At 38.5% G+C, this 18,158-nt stretch overlaps 2 protein-coding genes and 2 pseudogenes across 2 annotated transcripts; 1 reads left to right on the top strand and 3 right to left on the bottom strand.

Moving 5' to 3' along the window:
- Positions 1–405: 405 nt before the first annotated feature.
- On the bottom strand, positions 406–1,782 carry LOC149116395 (protein carrier GPR45-like). The gene has a single exon (XM_089282312.1). The coding sequence runs from the start codon at positions 1,592–1,594 to the stop codon at positions 653–655; it is 942 nt and encodes a 313-aa protein (XP_089138438.1). The 5' UTR covers positions 1,595–1,782; the 3' UTR covers positions 406–652.
- A 4,466-nt stretch (positions 1,783–6,248) lies between these two features.
- Positions 6,249–6,824, bottom strand: LOC149116394 (uncharacterized; annotated as a pseudogene).
- A 598-nt stretch (positions 6,825–7,422) lies between these two features.
- On the top strand, positions 7,423–8,457 carry LOC149116393 (protein carrier GPR45-like; annotated as a pseudogene).
- A 7,206-nt stretch (positions 8,458–15,663) lies between these two features.
- LOC149116392 (protein carrier GPR45-like) lies at positions 15,664–16,984 on the bottom strand. Its single transcript, XM_089282313.1, has one exon. The coding sequence runs from the start codon at positions 16,852–16,854 to the stop codon at positions 15,913–15,915; it is 942 nt and encodes a 313-aa protein (XP_089138439.1). The 5' UTR covers positions 16,855–16,984; the 3' UTR covers positions 15,664–15,912.
- Positions 16,985–18,158: the final 1,174 nt, after the last annotated feature.

Genomic DNA, 18,158 nt, shown 5'->3' with positions numbered 1-18,158 from the left:
CTTAAGCCTCAATGAAGACTTGATCCATAATTTTGGAATAATTTCCGCTTGAGTGTTAGCTACGTATCCCACAGTATCCTTGTTTTATTCTATAAATGCATAACGAATCATTTTGTGAATATTCGTTGGGCTTCTAAACTAAAGACGAATCATGAAAACACAAACTCTGAAATCAAGGCGGTTGTTAAATTTAGTGCACAATTTCTGTGTTATTTCCTAAACGACTTTTCGTGTCATAATAACACACCCATCTCATACCGCATAAAAACTCAACGCTTTCTGCCTGTGTTATGAGCGCAAAAAACATCAAAGCGTTCTTACTGTTTAACTTCATAACTGTATTTTGTCGAGAGTCTAATCTCCTTTTATTATGCGTGATGTAGTCCACACGAAGAAAGATGGCAATTTATTGTTTTCCATCTTTATTCACAGGTGCATGGTCAACTTACATTTTAGAACAGTTTTTATATTTCTTTACAACAACGATAAAAACTTTCTCAATGGCTATCTTATTGCTGGGAAAGTATTTCACACTGATATAATAAAATGAGTGAGCACCACTTTTAATGTTAGGCAACGGTTACGAGAACTTCTAAAATCTTACTGGTAAATGTACGGCATTTACGCTTTTCACCGTATTGGTCTACTAGAGCTAACTTGTAAGACAATGGCAAACCACTTGTCTGATTGTGTCCTTCGCTGCTTGTCTAACTTCATCTAGTTTCCAACAGTAAAGAATTGGGTTTAAAGACGAGTTGAAGAAAATTAAAGTGATTGTATAAATCCTAGAGTGATAAACAGATACAGATAGTCCACTCTTAGCCCTCAAAGCAGTCACTACACCATGAGGTAGATAACTAGCGACCAGCGTCAGTTGCAACCATATTGCAGTGGAAACAGCCTTTTTGTATCGTGCTATGTTCAGTTGATTTATCTGGTTTGGCTGTTGAACATTCTGGCTGTGAATCTGAGTGTTATGATGATAGAGGGTGAGGAAAATCTTTGTGTAAGAGAAGGTGGAGATTATAAGGTATAGAGGTATACCTATGGTTCCATACCATAAGGTTATCAGAGGATTCCAAAACCACATTGTTGAAAAGACAGCGGCAATAAACCAAGAGGTAATAACGATCAGGTAGGTACGCTTTAAAGTTACAACTTGTCTGTATCTCAGTCCCAATAACAGGGCGAGAAGTCTGTCCACGCTTATTGCAGTCAGAGTTGCGACCGACACTCCACACAAAATATAACTTGTTATAAAACTTGCCGCCGATAGGTGAGGACAAATATTCCAATGTTCATTCACCACAGACATCCAAAAGGCAACAGAGAGAGGCTCTGCAATTAGACAAACACAGAGATCAGTTGTTGCAAGACTGCGAAGCAATAGTTTGGACGGCGGATAAAGTGAAGACTCCTTGTGAAGAGCAATTAGGATCAGAGCATTCCCAAGAAATGCGGTAACGGACAGGAAAGAATTTAAAACTGAAATAAATGTCAACGGGCCGTGTAATCCAGCAGTTAATTCTGCGGAACACAGGAGTTGTTCAAATGTTTTCTGCTGTCCAGCTGCAGTAAAGTTTGCTGCTGCCATTTAGCTGGGATGATATGGCTGTTTGTAGGAGCTAGTATCGATTAGCTATCACTGCTGAATCTTTTCAGTGTAGAAAGTTACAAAAAGACTTCACAACTGACGAATAATCTAAACTATTTTTACAATGCCTTTTTCAAGTTTGCTTGACATGTTGAATTTGGAAAGACAAACAAATCTAGCGGGTGGCCAATTAGCTGATTAAATAAATAAAGATAAAGTAAAAATTATAAAGAGAACATCATTTAACTATGTCTTAAACTTCGGGAAATATTTCGCAAATTCTGAAAAATTCTTCCCGTTATTCTAAATTATAATTTTTCCCTCGATCACGCATCAAACTAATTGTTAGTCATGTTAGTCACATTGTTTACAAGAATAGTGTCTGAAACAATGCGGGTGGCAATGTATCACACATTTTAAAACGGGAATAGTGTGAATTTTAGTTTTTTTTTCTTCAGATCGGCCATTATGTGGATGTAGCAAGAGTGATTTACCTCAGTTTTCGAGTTGTTTTCCTAGAGAATAATTTTCGATGTATTTCAATCCTAGATGAGAACTAATGTTACCTGCTCATTCATGGATTGCTCGAAATCCGTGACGTTTCAAGCTTTTCCGATACATGGGACTTTAAAATCTACATCTACTCGTGTTTTTTAAAAATTAAAAGGTCATCTACACACCGTCAGCGAGAGAAACAACATATGTAAACTGAACATTCTGGAGAAAATAACAATCAAAATTCATGCTGTTCCAGCGTTTAGGAGAAGTTTAGGGTAGATTATTATATTGCTGCCGCTACACTCTGCCCATCCATTCGTGTTTTTCATTTCAAGGGAGTGTTCACATAGTGCTAACCTCTTAACTTTCTTTCAGGGTTATTATTTATTTTATTTATGTTGACGCCGATGTATTCATCGTTGCATTTTTTTTACTCTATTTTCAATTGTCATGTCTATTCATTTGTATTCTGAATAAACCGTTATTGTATTGCATTGCATTATATTTTATACCATGCCATAGGAAATACAGCCAATCAGAACACAGGAATGGCGTTGTATTTTCGACAGTAATACATAGATTTGGCCAAGCCTACAAGCGGAGCTCCTGATTAGAAAAATTAACCATAAATGAAAAGAGGATTTTTCTCCTGGATCAGAAACTCAAAAAATAAAAAATTGTCAGCATGTGGTTTCACTATTTTTTTCTAGTTACATTTTAACAAACCATACCTAATGAGTGTAACCAAGATTGTAGAAATTACGTACACAATATATAAGGGACTTTGCAAGAGACTATTGCGCAAGGAATAAATGTCGGAAAAAAAGTCGACAACGCGTCAGGGTTTAATTTGCTCCGAAATTTTGCCTTTGCATGTACGCCCTCACTCTCCCCCAGAGTAATAACCTGGCTTAGCCCTCGATCCAATCGAAAAGACAGTACCTGGTTGGCGGTCACCTTAAAAAAAAAGCGCGACCTCTTGACCTGAGCCCACAACATGGTCACGTGATACTGGTCTGTGGATACCAGGTTTTGACAGCTGTCAATTAATCATAACATGGATGTCCAATATCAATGATGTACCTATGGTAACGGTGCTACTATCTCATTTTTGGCGTACGGCCGTACGTACGTAGGGACAGTCACGTGACAACCAAAATTTTTCAGATCGATGGGTTACCAAACTTTCGAAGGTATGGGTCTCCGCTTGCGCGCCTTCGGCGAGCAGGAGCTCCGCTATTACATACAACTTTCCCATCGTGCGCCACACATAAAAAGCAGTGATTGTGTGTTGACCAATAGTTATGCAACGCTGTCACGTGGTGTGCCATGGAAGTAAACAAACAAAATATCTACAGTACGAAAATAAAACACCATATATTTATACACCAGATACAACTACACTTTTTTAGAACTGGTAAATAAGCGCGCGAGCCAAAACAGGCAACCAAATTTATGCACGAAGTCCTAGCAGACAGCCTTGATGAACAGAGAATGTGTGCATATCCTGTTCTTGAACAAGCGTTGCTAAATTTGGCTGTTATATTCAAATTAACAACTGCATTTCCCTCTTTGAACACTTTGCAGTTAATTAGGGAAGGTGGGTGGTCAATTGAATATCAATTGGATCGATAGAGCGTTTTCACTGACGTGATGACATTTGCATATTGTCATGACAACCGACTTCATCCGCCATGTTGGTGTTCGATCGCAAAATGCGTACTACCCGTGGTAACCAACGGTGAACACCTGGGACATTCTGTACGACATTCTAGCGTTCTTAGCAAAGAAATTTAATTTTTGTCATCATGGTCCTTTGCCTCATTGTCGGATGTGGCAATAAAACGGGCAAGATACGGCCCACCCCCGAGAAAGTAAGTTTTTTTCGTGTTCCACGTGTTGTTGTTAACCAAGGAGAGTACATGGAAGAGTTGACTTTGGAGCGAAGAAGAAGTTGGATTTCTGCGATCAGCAGAGAGGCTTTAACCGACTCTATTTGAGAAAATGACCGGGTTTGCAGCAAGCATTTCGTGTCAGGAGAACCTGCTAAAGACTGGGATCGTTTTAATGTAGATTGGTTCCCTACTTTGTGTCTTGGGCATTCTAATAGTGATGTTGCCGGAAGGAATTACATGCTAGTTGTAATAATATTAAGGCCTTCATGTAGGGTATCTACGGGAAGGGACTTCAGGTGTATCCAAGTGCTCAATGGAACTCAATTGTCCCTACAAAGATAAAAATATACATTTCGGTTTCAAGTCAACAACTAATTCTTAGCATAGTATAATCCTGGTAGTTCATCAACAGAGCCATTGTCAGCACTATGTTTTTGTAATTGAAACAACTTGGGAAGATCCACAGTTGATTACATCTTTCTGTTTATTCCAAGATCAATACATGTAAGAAGAAGTGTTTGAGACAAACTAGACAAAGTGTTTGACTTTGTTTCTAAAAGGAGTTTCATATATTAAGTCATTCAACTGTAGGAAACATTTGCAATAGACCATTCTTTAGGGAGTGATACGGATGTGCTCTCATTTTGCAGATATCAAATTGCACAGTTTGGGGAGGTATGCCATAGGCTAGGCAGGTTGCAAAGGCAGCAGCAAATACCCCACAGTCACTGCCATTTTGCTGATGCTGAACAGGAGCAACTTGAATGCCAGTAAAATTTGCCTGTCCAACAAGATTAATTACTTGATCTTCTACTTCACTATAAATGATGTTACGGTAAAGACTGTCATATAAATTCACTGTGCCATCTCCACACCCCACCGATGCTATACACACCCAGTGTTGTTCCCCAGTGTGTAAAATCTGAATAAATTCACCATTGACCTGATTAAAGTTTCTGCAGGGACCCAAAGTTGGTCTCTGCAGACCCTCAACTCCAGGGTTAATTTTTCTAAGACATACATGCACTGCATGAATGATATCACAATCAAGCCAGCCGTGGGGGGACAAAATCAGTTTGTTATGTTGTTCATTGAGCTTTGCTAGGGATGCTGACTTTTCAGTAAGGCCTGTTGAAATTCCAGTTATAATGACATCATCATCTGACTTGCATGCATGTAATTCACAGGGTTCGTACGGGTCCTGGAAAACCTGGAAAGTCCTGGAATTTTATTGTGGCATTTTCCAGGACTGGAAAGTCCTGGAAAAGGGCTACTGGTCCTGGAAAGTTCTGGAAATCTGTTAAACTCAAGTAAAAAAAAAACATGAAATGTATGGCAGACAGTAAGGAGAATTAATATTGAGATAATGGGAGTGAAAGGGTTAACGTGACTTTTAGAGTCCTGGAAAAATCAATCTGAGTCCTGGAAAAGTCCTGGAAAAGTCCTGGAAATTTGCTTCTGAAAAAGAGTTCGAACCCTTTGTAAAGAGCCCTTTGCTTCTTTAGCTTCCTTGGTATTTAGCTTGACTTTGCCCCCTGACTTACAACCCATACATTCCCATGTTGTAAGGGCATTGTTTTGCGTCCTTTTAAAGTTTAAGCAAGCCAAATGAAAAAACTGTCCGTTTTCACACAATGGGTTATGACATTTAAGGACTTCATCGGAAGGCAATGGCTTCTTATTACACAAACATATGTAGTCCAGTTCAAGAGCTTCATCCAAGTTTTCTTTTGTTTGTTTGCCTTTTGATTTCTTACTTCTGGCTCCAGCAGTTTTTTGGCACAGAGGACAAAACCACTTGTTGGGTACTTTTTGGACTTTCAAGCTGATTAAGTGAAAAGAAGAAATGGGACATGCTTGGTTGCTGCATGTTACAATAGTATCAGTAGTATTCATCCTGGAAAAGCAGACAGAACTGAGACCAGATGATGGCTGAGACACATTTCTTTTCTTGGCATACCACCTTCCAAGGATTTCTGGTAGAACACAATATCTCCAAAAGTGATTTAGTTTGGGAACAACAGAATTCCAGTGACAGATATCTGGGAGAATTCTTTCACAGAAAAAAGCAATTTGTTCATTGAAACCACAAACAACAAAGTCACAGTAATTGTATCCAGTAGTGAATATTTGCTGTTGTGATTGGTAATAGTATGCATGTTCTTTTTTAAGACTTGTAGCTCCATTTTCTGACTTCAAACATGAGTTGGACTTCCCAGGGTAATCTTTGAGGTCTGTATCCTTCAAACAATAGGGGTACTTTACGGCACTGAAACGGGTGCGTAGGGAACTTCTTTGAAGGCTGCTGGCATCAAACAGCCACATTTCACCTGTGTACATTACAGATTTTCGTTCACACGATTCCATGCTTCAATGCAGAAGAGGACGCTCGCAATATTCGAGCAGCACTCTCCTTGTCCTGCCATACATCCAACGCATTGTGCGAAAAGAACAGTACCATTTTCCTCGGTTATAATCCACAATATTAATGTATCACATGGATCGTTCATTCTCTGCGAATGCCTGACTTTTCTGAGAACAATGTAGTTGTTTCCTATTTTGTGCCCTTTTACACAGCTCACAAACCCTGAAACGATCTGATTAAATGCTCGCAAACTCCGAAAAGCTTGAAATTGATCCTTGCTGTAGTAGCTTGTCCCAAGCACTAAAAATGATAGCAAATCCATGGATTTGACCCGTGGCAAACAGTCTGGATCATACGTTTTGTCTGGAATTAAAATGGGATCGATACCAACGCAAGAAATCTTTCCATAGTAATGTTTCTTCACGTGGGGATCGAGGTTGTTCGCATAATCGGTAAGGGGATTTGCCGCCATCTTGAAAAATATGGAACACCAACATGGCGACTCAAATTTCCCGCGAAATTTGTGACGTCATGTGAAAACGCTCTATTCCATTCGGACGAAGGTGGCTCACCTCGATCTTTCGACCACCCACCTTCCTTAATTTAACCATTTTAAGATTCACAGCGTCAACCGTTTATACAAATGGCTCGGGTGATATAACTATTCCCATTTTAAAATGTGCGATACATCGCCCCCCGCACTGTTTCAGACACTATTCTTGTAAACAATATGACTAACAATTACTTCGATGCGTGATCGAGGAAGAAATTGTAAATTAGAATGACTGGAAGAATTTTCAGAATTTGCGAAATATTTCCTGAAGTAAAACATAACCGTCAAAACCAATAGTTAAACAATGGTCTCTTTATAATTTTTATTTTATCTTTATTAATTATTTACTCAGCTAATTGACTACCCACTAGATTTATTTGTCTTTCCAAATTCAGGTTTAAGCAAACTTGAAAAAGGCGTTATAAAAAGAGTTTAGATTATTCATCAGATGACAAGCCCTTTTGTAACTTTTCTACACTGAAACGTTTTCGCAGTGATAGCTAATCGATTCCAGCTGCTACAAACAGCCATATCATCCTACCAACTAAATGGCAGCAGCAAACTTTACTGGAGCTGAACAGCAAAAGACAATTGAACAACTCATGTGTTCCGCAGGACTAACTGGTTGACTACACGGCCAGTTGATACATATTTCAGTTTTAAACACTTGTCTGTCTGTTACTGCATTTCTTGGGAATGCTCTGATCCTAATAGCTCTCCACAAGGAGTCTTCACTTCATCCGGCGTCCAAACTCCTGCTTCGTTGCCTTGCAACAACTGATCTCTGTGTTGGTCTAATTACAGAACCTATTGGATGTCTGTGGTGTATGAACATTGGAATATTTGTCATCACCTAATTGTGGCAAGTTTTGTAACAAGTTATATCTTGTGTGGAGTGTCGTTCGCAACTCTGACAGGACTAAGCGTGGACAGCCTTCTTTCCCTGTCGTTGGGACTGAGATACAGACAAGTTGTAACTTTAAAGCGAACCTACCTGATCGTCATTACCTCTTGGGCTACTAGCGCTGTCTTTTCAGCAATGTGGTTTTGGAATCCCCTGATAACCACATGGTATCGGGCACCATAGGTATACCTCTACATCTTATAATGTCCACCTTCTCTCACACAAAGATTTTCCTCACCCTCCGTCATCACAACACTCAGATTCACAGCCACAATGTTCCACAACCACACCAAACAAATCAACTGAACATAGCACGATACAAAAAGGCAGTTTCCACTGCAATATGGTTGCAACTGACGCTGGTCGCTTGTTATCTACCTCGTGGTGCAATGACTGCTTTGAGGGCTAAAAGTGGACTATCTGTATCTTTTTATCTCGCTAGGATTTACACAACCACTTTAATTTTCTTAAACTCGTCTTTAAACCCAATTCTTTACTGTTGGAAGCTAGGTGAAGTTAGAAGGACACAATAGGACCAGTGCTTTGCCATTGTTTTACAAGTTAGTTCTTGTAGACCAATACGATGAACAGGGCTAATAATGTATTACGACTTAGATTTTAGAAGTCCTCGTAACCGTTGCCTAACATTAAAAGTGGTGCTTACTCATTTTATTACATCAGAATGAAATACTTTCCCAGCAATAAGATAGCCATTGAGAAAGTTTTCATCATTGTTGTAAAGAAATATAAAAACTGTTCTAAAATGTAAGTTGACCATGCACCTGTGAATAAAGATGGAAAATAATAAATTGCCATCTTTCTTTGTGTGGACTACATCACGCATAATAAAAAGAGATTAGACTCTTGACAAAATACAGTTATGAAGTTAAACAGTAAGAAGGCTTTGATGCGATAAGGTTATTGGAATGGTGAACAGAGAGTATTTTTTGCGACAAATTTGATCATTTTCAGCCAAAGTTTAAGACTTCCTTCTTAGTAAGGCTCATATTTCTTGGCATTAAGGTTTACTTGGCGTGGGAAGTTATTCGAAATAGAGGGAGGAAAAATTGACTTTTAATTAGTTATTTTTATCGAGGAAACTGAAGTTGTTAAATAAGCAAAAAAAAGATTTACGAGCGATGAATTGAAATACACTTTTGTTGTTTCAAAACATTTTTTTAAGGCTGTCCACCCTAAGTTACGCTAGTCAGAATAGTATGAATTTTAATTGTTTTTTTCTTCAGATCGGCCATTTTGCGGATGTAGCAAGAATAATTTATCTCAGTTTTCGAGTTATTTATCTCGAGACGAATTTTTGATATATTTCAGTCCTAGATGAGAACTAATGTTACCTGCTCATTCATGGGCTGCTCGAAATCCGTGACGTTACTAGCTTTTCAGATACGTGGGGCCTTAAAAATCGATGAACGTCTACTCGTGCTTTTGGAAATGGAAAACGTCATCTGCACAATGTAAACGAGAGAAGCAACATATGTAAACTACACATTCTGGCGATAATAACATTCAAAATACATGCAATCCCAGAGTTTGGGAGAATGTTAGGGTGGATGATTATATTGCTGCCGCTATTCTGCCTGTCCATTCGTGTTTTTTATTTCAAGCCAGTTTTCACGTAGCGCCAACCTCTTAAAGGCCAAATGAACCATAATTTAGAGCGACGAAATGTTAAAAAAAAGGAAACTTCTGCGGAAATTTTTCTTTCTGAGCCGTGAATTAACTTAAAATTAACTGTGTTTTCAGGAAAAGCTAAGCAGCAGTGTTTGGAAAGATAATTTTTAATTTGTCAGTTTATGATAGCGATGACAACAGCTGGCTCACAGTTTGTTGAACTTAAGGTGGCTGGCAACAGTTTCCAGCATTTCTCAGCACTTCTGTTTCAATGGATGAATACTACCATATAGTTTAGTTTATGATACAACCATGGCCTAAAAGAGGGCTCTTTTTGATGTAGAAGACACAGTAGATTGAGAACAAAAAAAGAAAAAAATCAACGAGGAAAACTGTTAAAAAGTAGGTTTGTTGGGCGGTGTTCTACTGTGACGGCAAAAATAATTTTAGTTGCGTGTAAAACTAGTGGCAACAGCTTCTTCTCTTGATTTATACAATCCATTAGAAGGAGTAGTTTTTACTTTAGTCGATAATTTCAAGGAAAGGCTCGCTATTTCATCGTTTATCCCCATTCTTATGAATAGCGAATACGTTTATTGGGTCGGTAACCAGGCAACCCAAATAAAAACGAACGAAGAAACATGTGCATGCCTTGTCTTGTAAACGTGAGCCGCGGATCGAAATAACGTGCTAGTACTGATACCAAATCATACAGACCCCTCAGGCTGGTAAGGAAACAACTGAGACAAGGAAGACAACCGAAATATCTACACCGTTAAAAATAAAACACCATAACACTATACACCAGATACAACCTTATTTCTGTAGGGGAAGATCGTCTATTACGTCCCAGAGTACGGGGAAAGGGGGGAGGGGAGAGTGGGGAGGGGGTGCTGGCACGGTGGTTTTCAAATAAGTGTAGTGTTTTAAAGCTAAACCCACAAACTATTTTCAGATAAAAATTATACTCCCCTTCCAAAATCGTATTTTACAAATGTAACCCCCCTACTGACAAGGCCATAATTCTATCCTTCCGTCCTTAAACATGCAGATTTTTTATCGTGTTTTTTTAATATCTCTTTTATCTTTTCTGTCGTTTATTGTTTGTATTATTTTCCATTGTTTTATGGCCGCATAAAATGGTTTCAGATGGCCTTTCTTCGCAGTTAAGCCGACATCATTGCTAAGTTCAGCCAAATCCTCGGTTCTCATTGTACGAAACTGATCAAGATCATCGTAGCCATTCTCAATGAATTTCACTGAATACTCCAGCAAGTTGCTTTCTTTCAACCACACGCTAATACCACAATGCATACTATCGTTCCCATTTCTTCGTCCATATTCATCAACTGGAGCTCTTCACAATCCCTCAGTCTAAAGGATACCATTTGTTACTTGCTGGATTGCTGTGCGACCAGACTGCCACGGCCGACCGCGAAAACTAGACTGGGGTGGTGATTACTGATCGTCTGATACAGTGGGCTCATTAATCCGGTCAATATTTGCTCCCTGCTCGAGGAAATGTTTCTTCCTCCATTCCTACCTTCGCTTCAAGAACCGCCAGCGGCAAATTTTGTTTTATTTAATGGATTCTGCTATAAAACCTGTTAGACTATTGTTGCTGTGTCATAAATTTTGAAACCCCTCGTTTCTTCGGTTCCCCCCCCCAAAAGAGGCTTGTTTTAAAATTGTACCCCCCCCCCTGCAAAACCACCGGCCATCCCTGGGACGTAATAAACGTTAGGTCCCGTAGAACTAGTAAAGAAGCGCGCGAATCAAAGCATGCAACCCAGAAAAAATTTAAAATACGTGAGAAGACACAAGAAGCTGACATAATGTTCCAAGAACACGAAGCGAGAAAGAACAAAAAAAAACACCAGATATTTTTTACTTCTTCTATCCAGCACATTTACCCACCAGTCCTAACAGAGAGCCTTGATAAACAAAGAGCGCGTGCATATACTGTTGGAGCAAGCATATGCTGAACCTGACCATTTTATTGGAATTCACGAGGGGATTTCCGTCTTCGAAACAAGTTAAAGTTAACTTCCAACGTCAGATGGGTCGATTCTAGTCAGTCGAGGGTGACTCGCCTCGATCTTTCGATTGCCCACCATCGCTAATTTAAACAGCTGATGATTAATGGCATCCACCGTTTATACCAATGGCACGGATGAAAGTGACTACTTTGGGTGGTAAAACATAGGGTGAACAGCTCTCGAAAAAATGTTTTTTTAAAATATAGCATTTTTTATTCATCACTCGTGCATGTTTAAACCTAACGACTTCAGTTTTTTCTTTGGAAACTACTAATTGTAATAGTAGTTGTTTTTCCTCACGTTCTTTAGAATTAACTTCCTTTAACAAATAGATTTCATGTTGCCGTGCGTCTGTTCAGTAATAGATCACAGACGACGTCAAAATGTGGGTAAGAACAAAAAAGTTGCACACGAGGCGATAGCCGAGTGTGTCACTAATGTTCTTACCACATTTTGACGTCTTCTGTGATCTATTACTCAACAGAAGCAAAGCAACATGGAATCTGTTTGTTTTATATAATAACGGAACAAACTACTACGCCTCTGTTTGTTTTTTTCAAAATCTTTTAAGATAACTCGAAAGACGGCCTTTGCCCACTCTGGCGAACACGAAAAAAGCCATTTGACGTAATCTATTTTCTATACAAAATGAGGCAATCCCATTGGTTGCTACGCGTAGTAAAAAATTGTGACTGGTCTAGGAAAATTACACCACTGTCAAACTTGACTCGAGGGTCGCTTGTCGTGGAATAAAAACTTACGGCGAAAGCAGAGTTGAACTGCGAAATCTACAAATCTTAAAGAAAATGCTGGAAAATCATGATTCAAGTCACTTTTTGTCATCGAAGCAGCCCTGTGGGCCGAGAAGCTTGGATTTTGCCTTGAATACTGCAGTAGTTGATAAAATACGCTGGGAAAACTTGCGGTTGCGGTCAACTGGAGGCCATTCGATTCGAGGTTTGAGTGAAAGGAGCATTAGTGACGGCGGAAATTTGTGTCCTTTGTGGTTGAATCGGAGACACCTTAAAGCTGCGATACAGTTGGCCGTTAGCTGTAGCGAGCTATACTTTTCTCGCTGCTGTGCCCTGAAACGGACTGGGACATTGGTATCGGAAAGGAAGGTTTATGTGCTTATTTTAACTGATTTTAAGAAGTGATGTTTTGATGTTTCATTCCTGACATCAATCAGTGTGTCAACAATTATTTTGAGACCGAGAAAAGTTGAATTTTTTAATAAATTAATTTCATAGACATTTTGTTTATTGGCTTTGTTAAATTCGAGATAAGGCAATTGTTCTCGGCTTACCAAGGTCAATTTTGAGCTCGGTTTAGTCTCGCTCAACAGTCTGACGACCGAGACTGCTCGAGTAATTTTTCTGAGTCATTTTCTAACAAAGAAACGGCTTTATCTTTCTTGTTCCTCCTTGTTTTACCTGTCCAATGCCTCGAAAGACTTTTTTGAACCTTATCTTTTGCCAATCACGTAAAAGATTACATAAATTCTCAAACCTTTCCGCCATTTTAAAACACAGAGGGGAAAACTGTAATTTTTCTCCATAAAAAAGAAGTACTATTGAAATAGCCCTAATTGATTTGTGATTTTCGATTTTCAACCCTCAGGAAAGTGTTTTGTCTCAAGGTTTTCCCAATACGGATGTTTGTAGTTTTAGCTGCAGGGTGTGGACAGAGATCAAGAAGTACCACTGAAAGTTTTTTTTTTTTTTTTTTGCAAAAGACCACGTTTGTGGTGGCTCTGAAAAGAGTCGTTTTGAATAGCTCCATAAAGAGCCGTTGTAAGATTTTCTTGAACTTTTCGTACGAGGAAGAATTAACAACCAATTCGGTGTCCGGGCGTTTCCATACAAAGTCGTTTCTAGTCAGTTTGATTCAAAAGTTTAAGATACCCGGCAGCCTGAAATTATTATAGAATTTCCACGTTTAGAATTGCCAAACTGACTTCCCTTCAAATCGGGCTTGTTTCAGAGAAGAACGTCAGCGTATTCAGCTAGCGGAAAAAGTTCCGAGACCTTATCCAGACAAACATGATTTTTCTCTTTCTGGGATAACATTCTTTCGATCGATCGCTGTCGTATGCGATGCGAAGATAAAAAGACTTTCATTGGGATATTTCGTCTAGTTAACTTTTGCTACGAAACGACTTCAGTCTGTATCGAATTGTGTGTCTGAATCGACTTTAGATGTGTATCGAATCGACTTCCAGTTGTATCGAACTGCGACTTAAATCGAAACGACTTTGTATAGAAACGACCGTAAAGCATTAACTGTTTCTTTTATATATTTCTGATTTTACTAGGCTGTCTATCGAGGTCATAGAGTACGCGAGTTTTCAAAACAACTATTTTTGGAATGATAACAGTTTCATTAGACGTGAGAATTCTGAATGTGTTCGTTTTACACTGTGCGATGTGAGTGCGTTTGAACAACACTCACGTTTTTCGGCATTGTGTAATTTTTTTCGGGCAATAAGGTCACCCCCCGCCCCCACCGCACGAAGTCCGAAGTTGCCCGTGCGCCTATGAGAATGCCAAATCGCTAAGTTAACTCCAATTTCTGTGGAATTGTAAAAAATGGAAAAAGCTACTCTGTATCGATTACGAAAGATCTATATTGCCTAATTACCGACAGTATATATAGCCCTACTGACAGAAAGTGAATATTTCCAGGCTCCGTTTATTCTTTAAAAGGGCCTTCCGGGGATAAGGGATAAATGTTTCTTTTATTCCTTAAGGTCTCGCATTTTCTCCCTTGTTCCTCAACAACTGAATTTTAAAATTGTTGCCAAAATTTACACAGAAAAGTTCGACCGACAAAGATAGAGAGAGAATGATCCCTTGTAAACAGTAAACAGCGTTGTTCCCTCAGAATGATCCAGAAAGGTATTTTGTTCCTGAAAGAAATGACTACGTTCACATGTTCTCAGGGAAGCCTTCATTTGGCTCACGCGAGGCAAAGATACCTTGCCTGAACTAATCATCATGTTCTCCCTGACTGAATGGAAACTTTCCACAAGTTTCTTTAATTCCGTCAGCTTCTAAAGAACTGACTGCTATACTAATTGCTGATTTTCAAGAAATTAAGTGGCAGTCCCGCTAAAAGCGGTCCACTCGACTTCGGGACCAAAAATAATTTTCCTTCATTTTTTTTTCAGCAAAAAGGGCTTGGCACATATATATATTAAAAAAAACATTTTTTTTTTTTTCTGGCTAATCTAACAACTTGAGTTTTCTCGATGAAAATGACTAATTAAAAGTCAGTTTTTTCTTTCTCTACTTTGAATAACATCCCACGCCAAATAAGCATTTATGGCAAAAAATATGAGCCTTGCTAACAAGGAAGTCCTGACCTTTTTCCGTTTTACCTGAAAATGATTAAACTTGTCGCAAAAATATTTTCTGTTTTCCATTACAAAAACTTTATCGCCATTTTTCTGCAACACATTTATCTCATCTTTGGTCTAATATGCCATTTAATTATATAAAGTCTAACAGTCGAGCTTAGTTCAATAAATAATAATAAATGCTTCAATAAATAACGCTTCAAAGACGGAAGAGCTGCCTTGAAAGAAAGACGCTTGCAAAGGATTCTACTACATCACGCTGAGCACGATTTGAGAAGTTCGACAAGAATACCCGCCACGCTAAGCTCAATTAAATTCTCAAATTCTAATCCGACATAAATTAAATTACTCAATAAAGCGTAGCTTCAAAATTTTATGTTCATTATAAATTACTGCTAGTGCTTCACTTAAAAGCACATTCCACCTGTCGATTTTAATTTAGAAGACTTGAGTCATAATTTTCCAATAACTCCCGCTTGAGTGTCAACTACGTATCCGACAGTATACTTGTTTCATTCTATAAATACATAATAAATCATTTGCGAATATTCGTTGGGTTTCTGAACTAAAGACGAATCATGGAATTACAAACTCTGAACTTAAGGCGGTTATTATAACATTTAGTGCACATTTTCTGTGTTATTTCGTAAACGACTTTTCGTGTCCTAGTAACTCACCCATCTCATAAAAGCTCTGCGGTTTCTACCAGTGTTATGAGCGAAAAACACTTCAAAACCCTCTCACTGTTTAACTTAATAACTGTATTTTGTCAAGAGTCTAATCTCTTTTTACTATGCGTGATGCAGTCCTCACGAAGAAAAATGGCAATTTATTGTTTTTCATCTTTATTCACAGTTGCATTGTAAACTTACAATTTAGAACAATTTTTATATTGCTTTACAACAATGATGAAAACTTTCTCGATAGCTATCTTATTGCTGGAAAAACACATTTCATACTGATATATTAAAGTGAGTAAGCACCACTTTTACGGTTAGGCAATGGTTACAAGAACTTCTAAAATCTTGGTAGTAAACGTACGGCATTTACGCTTTTCACCGTATTGGTCTACAAGAGCTAACTTGTAAAACAATGGCAAACCACTTGTCTGATTGTGTCCTTCGCTGCTTGTCTGACTTCATCTAGCTTCCAACAGTAAAGAATTGGGTTTAAAGACGAGTTGAAGAAAATTAAAGTGATTGTATAAATCCTAGCGTGATAAACAGATACAGATGGTCCACTCTTAGCCCACAAAGCAGTCACTACACCATGAGGTAGATAACTAGCGACCAGCGTCAGTTGCAACCATATTGCAGTGGAAACTGCCTTTTTGTATCGCGCTATGTTCAATTGATTTATCTGGTTTGGTTGTTGAACATTCTGGCTGTGAATCTGAGTGTTATGATGACGGAGGGTGAGGAAAATCTTTGTGTAAGAGAAGGTGGAGATTATAAGATTTAGAGGTATAGCTATGGTGCCAAACCATAAGGTTATTAGAGGATTCCAAAACCACATTGTTGAAAAGACAGCGGCAATAAACCAAGAAGTAATAACGATCAGGTAGGTACGCCTTAAAGTTACAACTTGTCTGTATCTCAGTCCCAACAACAGGGCGAGAAGTCTGTCCACGCTTATTGCAGTCAGAGTTGCGACCGACACTCCACACAAAGTATAACTTGTTAAAAAACTTGCCGCCGATAGGTGAGGACAAATATTCCAATGTTCATTCACCACAGATATCCTGTAGGCAACATTGAGAGGCGCTGCAATTAGACCAACACAGAGATCAGTTGTTGCAAGACTGCGAAGCAATAGTTTGGACGGCGGATAAAGTGAAGACTCCTTGTGAAGAGCAATTAGGATCGGAGCATTCCCAAGAAATGCGGTAACGGACTGGAAAGAATTTAAAACTGAAATAAATATCAACGGGCCGTGTAATCCAGCAGTTAATTCTGCGGAACACAGGAGTTGTTCAAATGTTTTCTGCTGTCCAGCTGCAATAAATGTTTCTGCTGCCATTTAGCTGGGATGATATGGCTGTTTGTAGGGGCTGGTATCGATTAGCTATCACTGCTGAAACGTTTCAGTGTAGAAAGTTACAAAAAGACTTCACAACTGACGAATAATCTAAACTATTTTTACAATGCCTTTTTCAAGTTTGCTTGACATGTTGAATTTGGAAAGACAAACAAATCAGCGGGTGGCCAATTAGCTGATTAAATAAATAAAGATAAACTAAAAATTATAAAGAGAACATCGTTCAACTATGTCTTAAACTTCGGGAAATATTTCGCAAATTCTGAAAAATTCTTCCTGTTATTCTAAATTATAATTTTTCCCTCCATCACGCATCAAACTAATTGTTAGTCGTGTTAGTCATATTGTTTACAAGAATAGTGTCTGAAACAGTGCGGGTGGCAATGTATCACACATTTTAAAACGGGAATAGTGTGAATTTTAATTTTTTTCTTCAGATCGGCCATTATGTGGATGTAGCAAGAGTGATTTATCTCAGGTTTCGGGTTGTTTTCCTAGAGACTAATTTTCGATGTATTTCAGTCCTAGATGAGAACTAATGTTACCTGCTCATTCATGGATTGCTCGAAATCCGTGACGTTTCAAGCTTTTCCGATACATGGGACTTTAAAATCTACATCTACTCGTGCTTTTGAAAATGAAAAGGTCATCTACACACCGTCAGCGAGAGAAACAACATATGTAAACTGCACATTCTGGCGAAAATAACAATCAAAATTCATGCTGTTCCAGCGTTTGGGAGAAGCTTAGGGTAGATTATTATATTGCTGCCGCTACACTCTGCCCATCCATTCGTGTTTGTCATTTCAAGGGAGTGTTTACATAGTGCTAACCTCTTAACTTTCTTTCAGGGTTATTATTTATTTTAATTATGTTGTCGCCGATGTATTCATCGTTGAATTTTTTTACTCTATTTTCCATTGTCATGTCTATTCATTTGTATTCTGAATAAACCCTTATTGTATTGCATTGCATTGTATTATATTTTATACCATGCCATAGCAAATACAGCCAATCAGAACACAGGAATGGCGTTGTATTTTCCACAGTAATACATAGATTTGGCCAAGCCTACAAGCGGAGCTCCTGATTGGAATAATTAACCATAAATGAAAAGAGGATTTTTCCCCTGGATCAGAAACTCAAAAAATAAAAAATTGTCAGCATGTGATTGTTCAGCTTGTGGTTTCACTATTTTTTTCTAGTTACATTTTAACAAACCATACCTAATGAGTGTAACCAAGATTGTAGAAATTACGTACACAATATATAAGGAACTTTGCGAG

The sequence above is a fragment of the Orbicella faveolata genome, unplaced genomic scaffold, assembly GCF_042242905.1.
Source record: "Orbicella faveolata isolate gen_17 unplaced genomic scaffold, um_ofav_v1 contig_12, whole genome shotgun sequence".
Classification (NCBI taxonomy): Eukaryota; Metazoa; Cnidaria; class Anthozoa; order Scleractinia; family Merulinidae; genus Orbicella; species Orbicella faveolata.
Note: the sequence above shows the minus strand (reverse complement) of the source record. Positions and strands in the feature narration are given on the sequence as shown.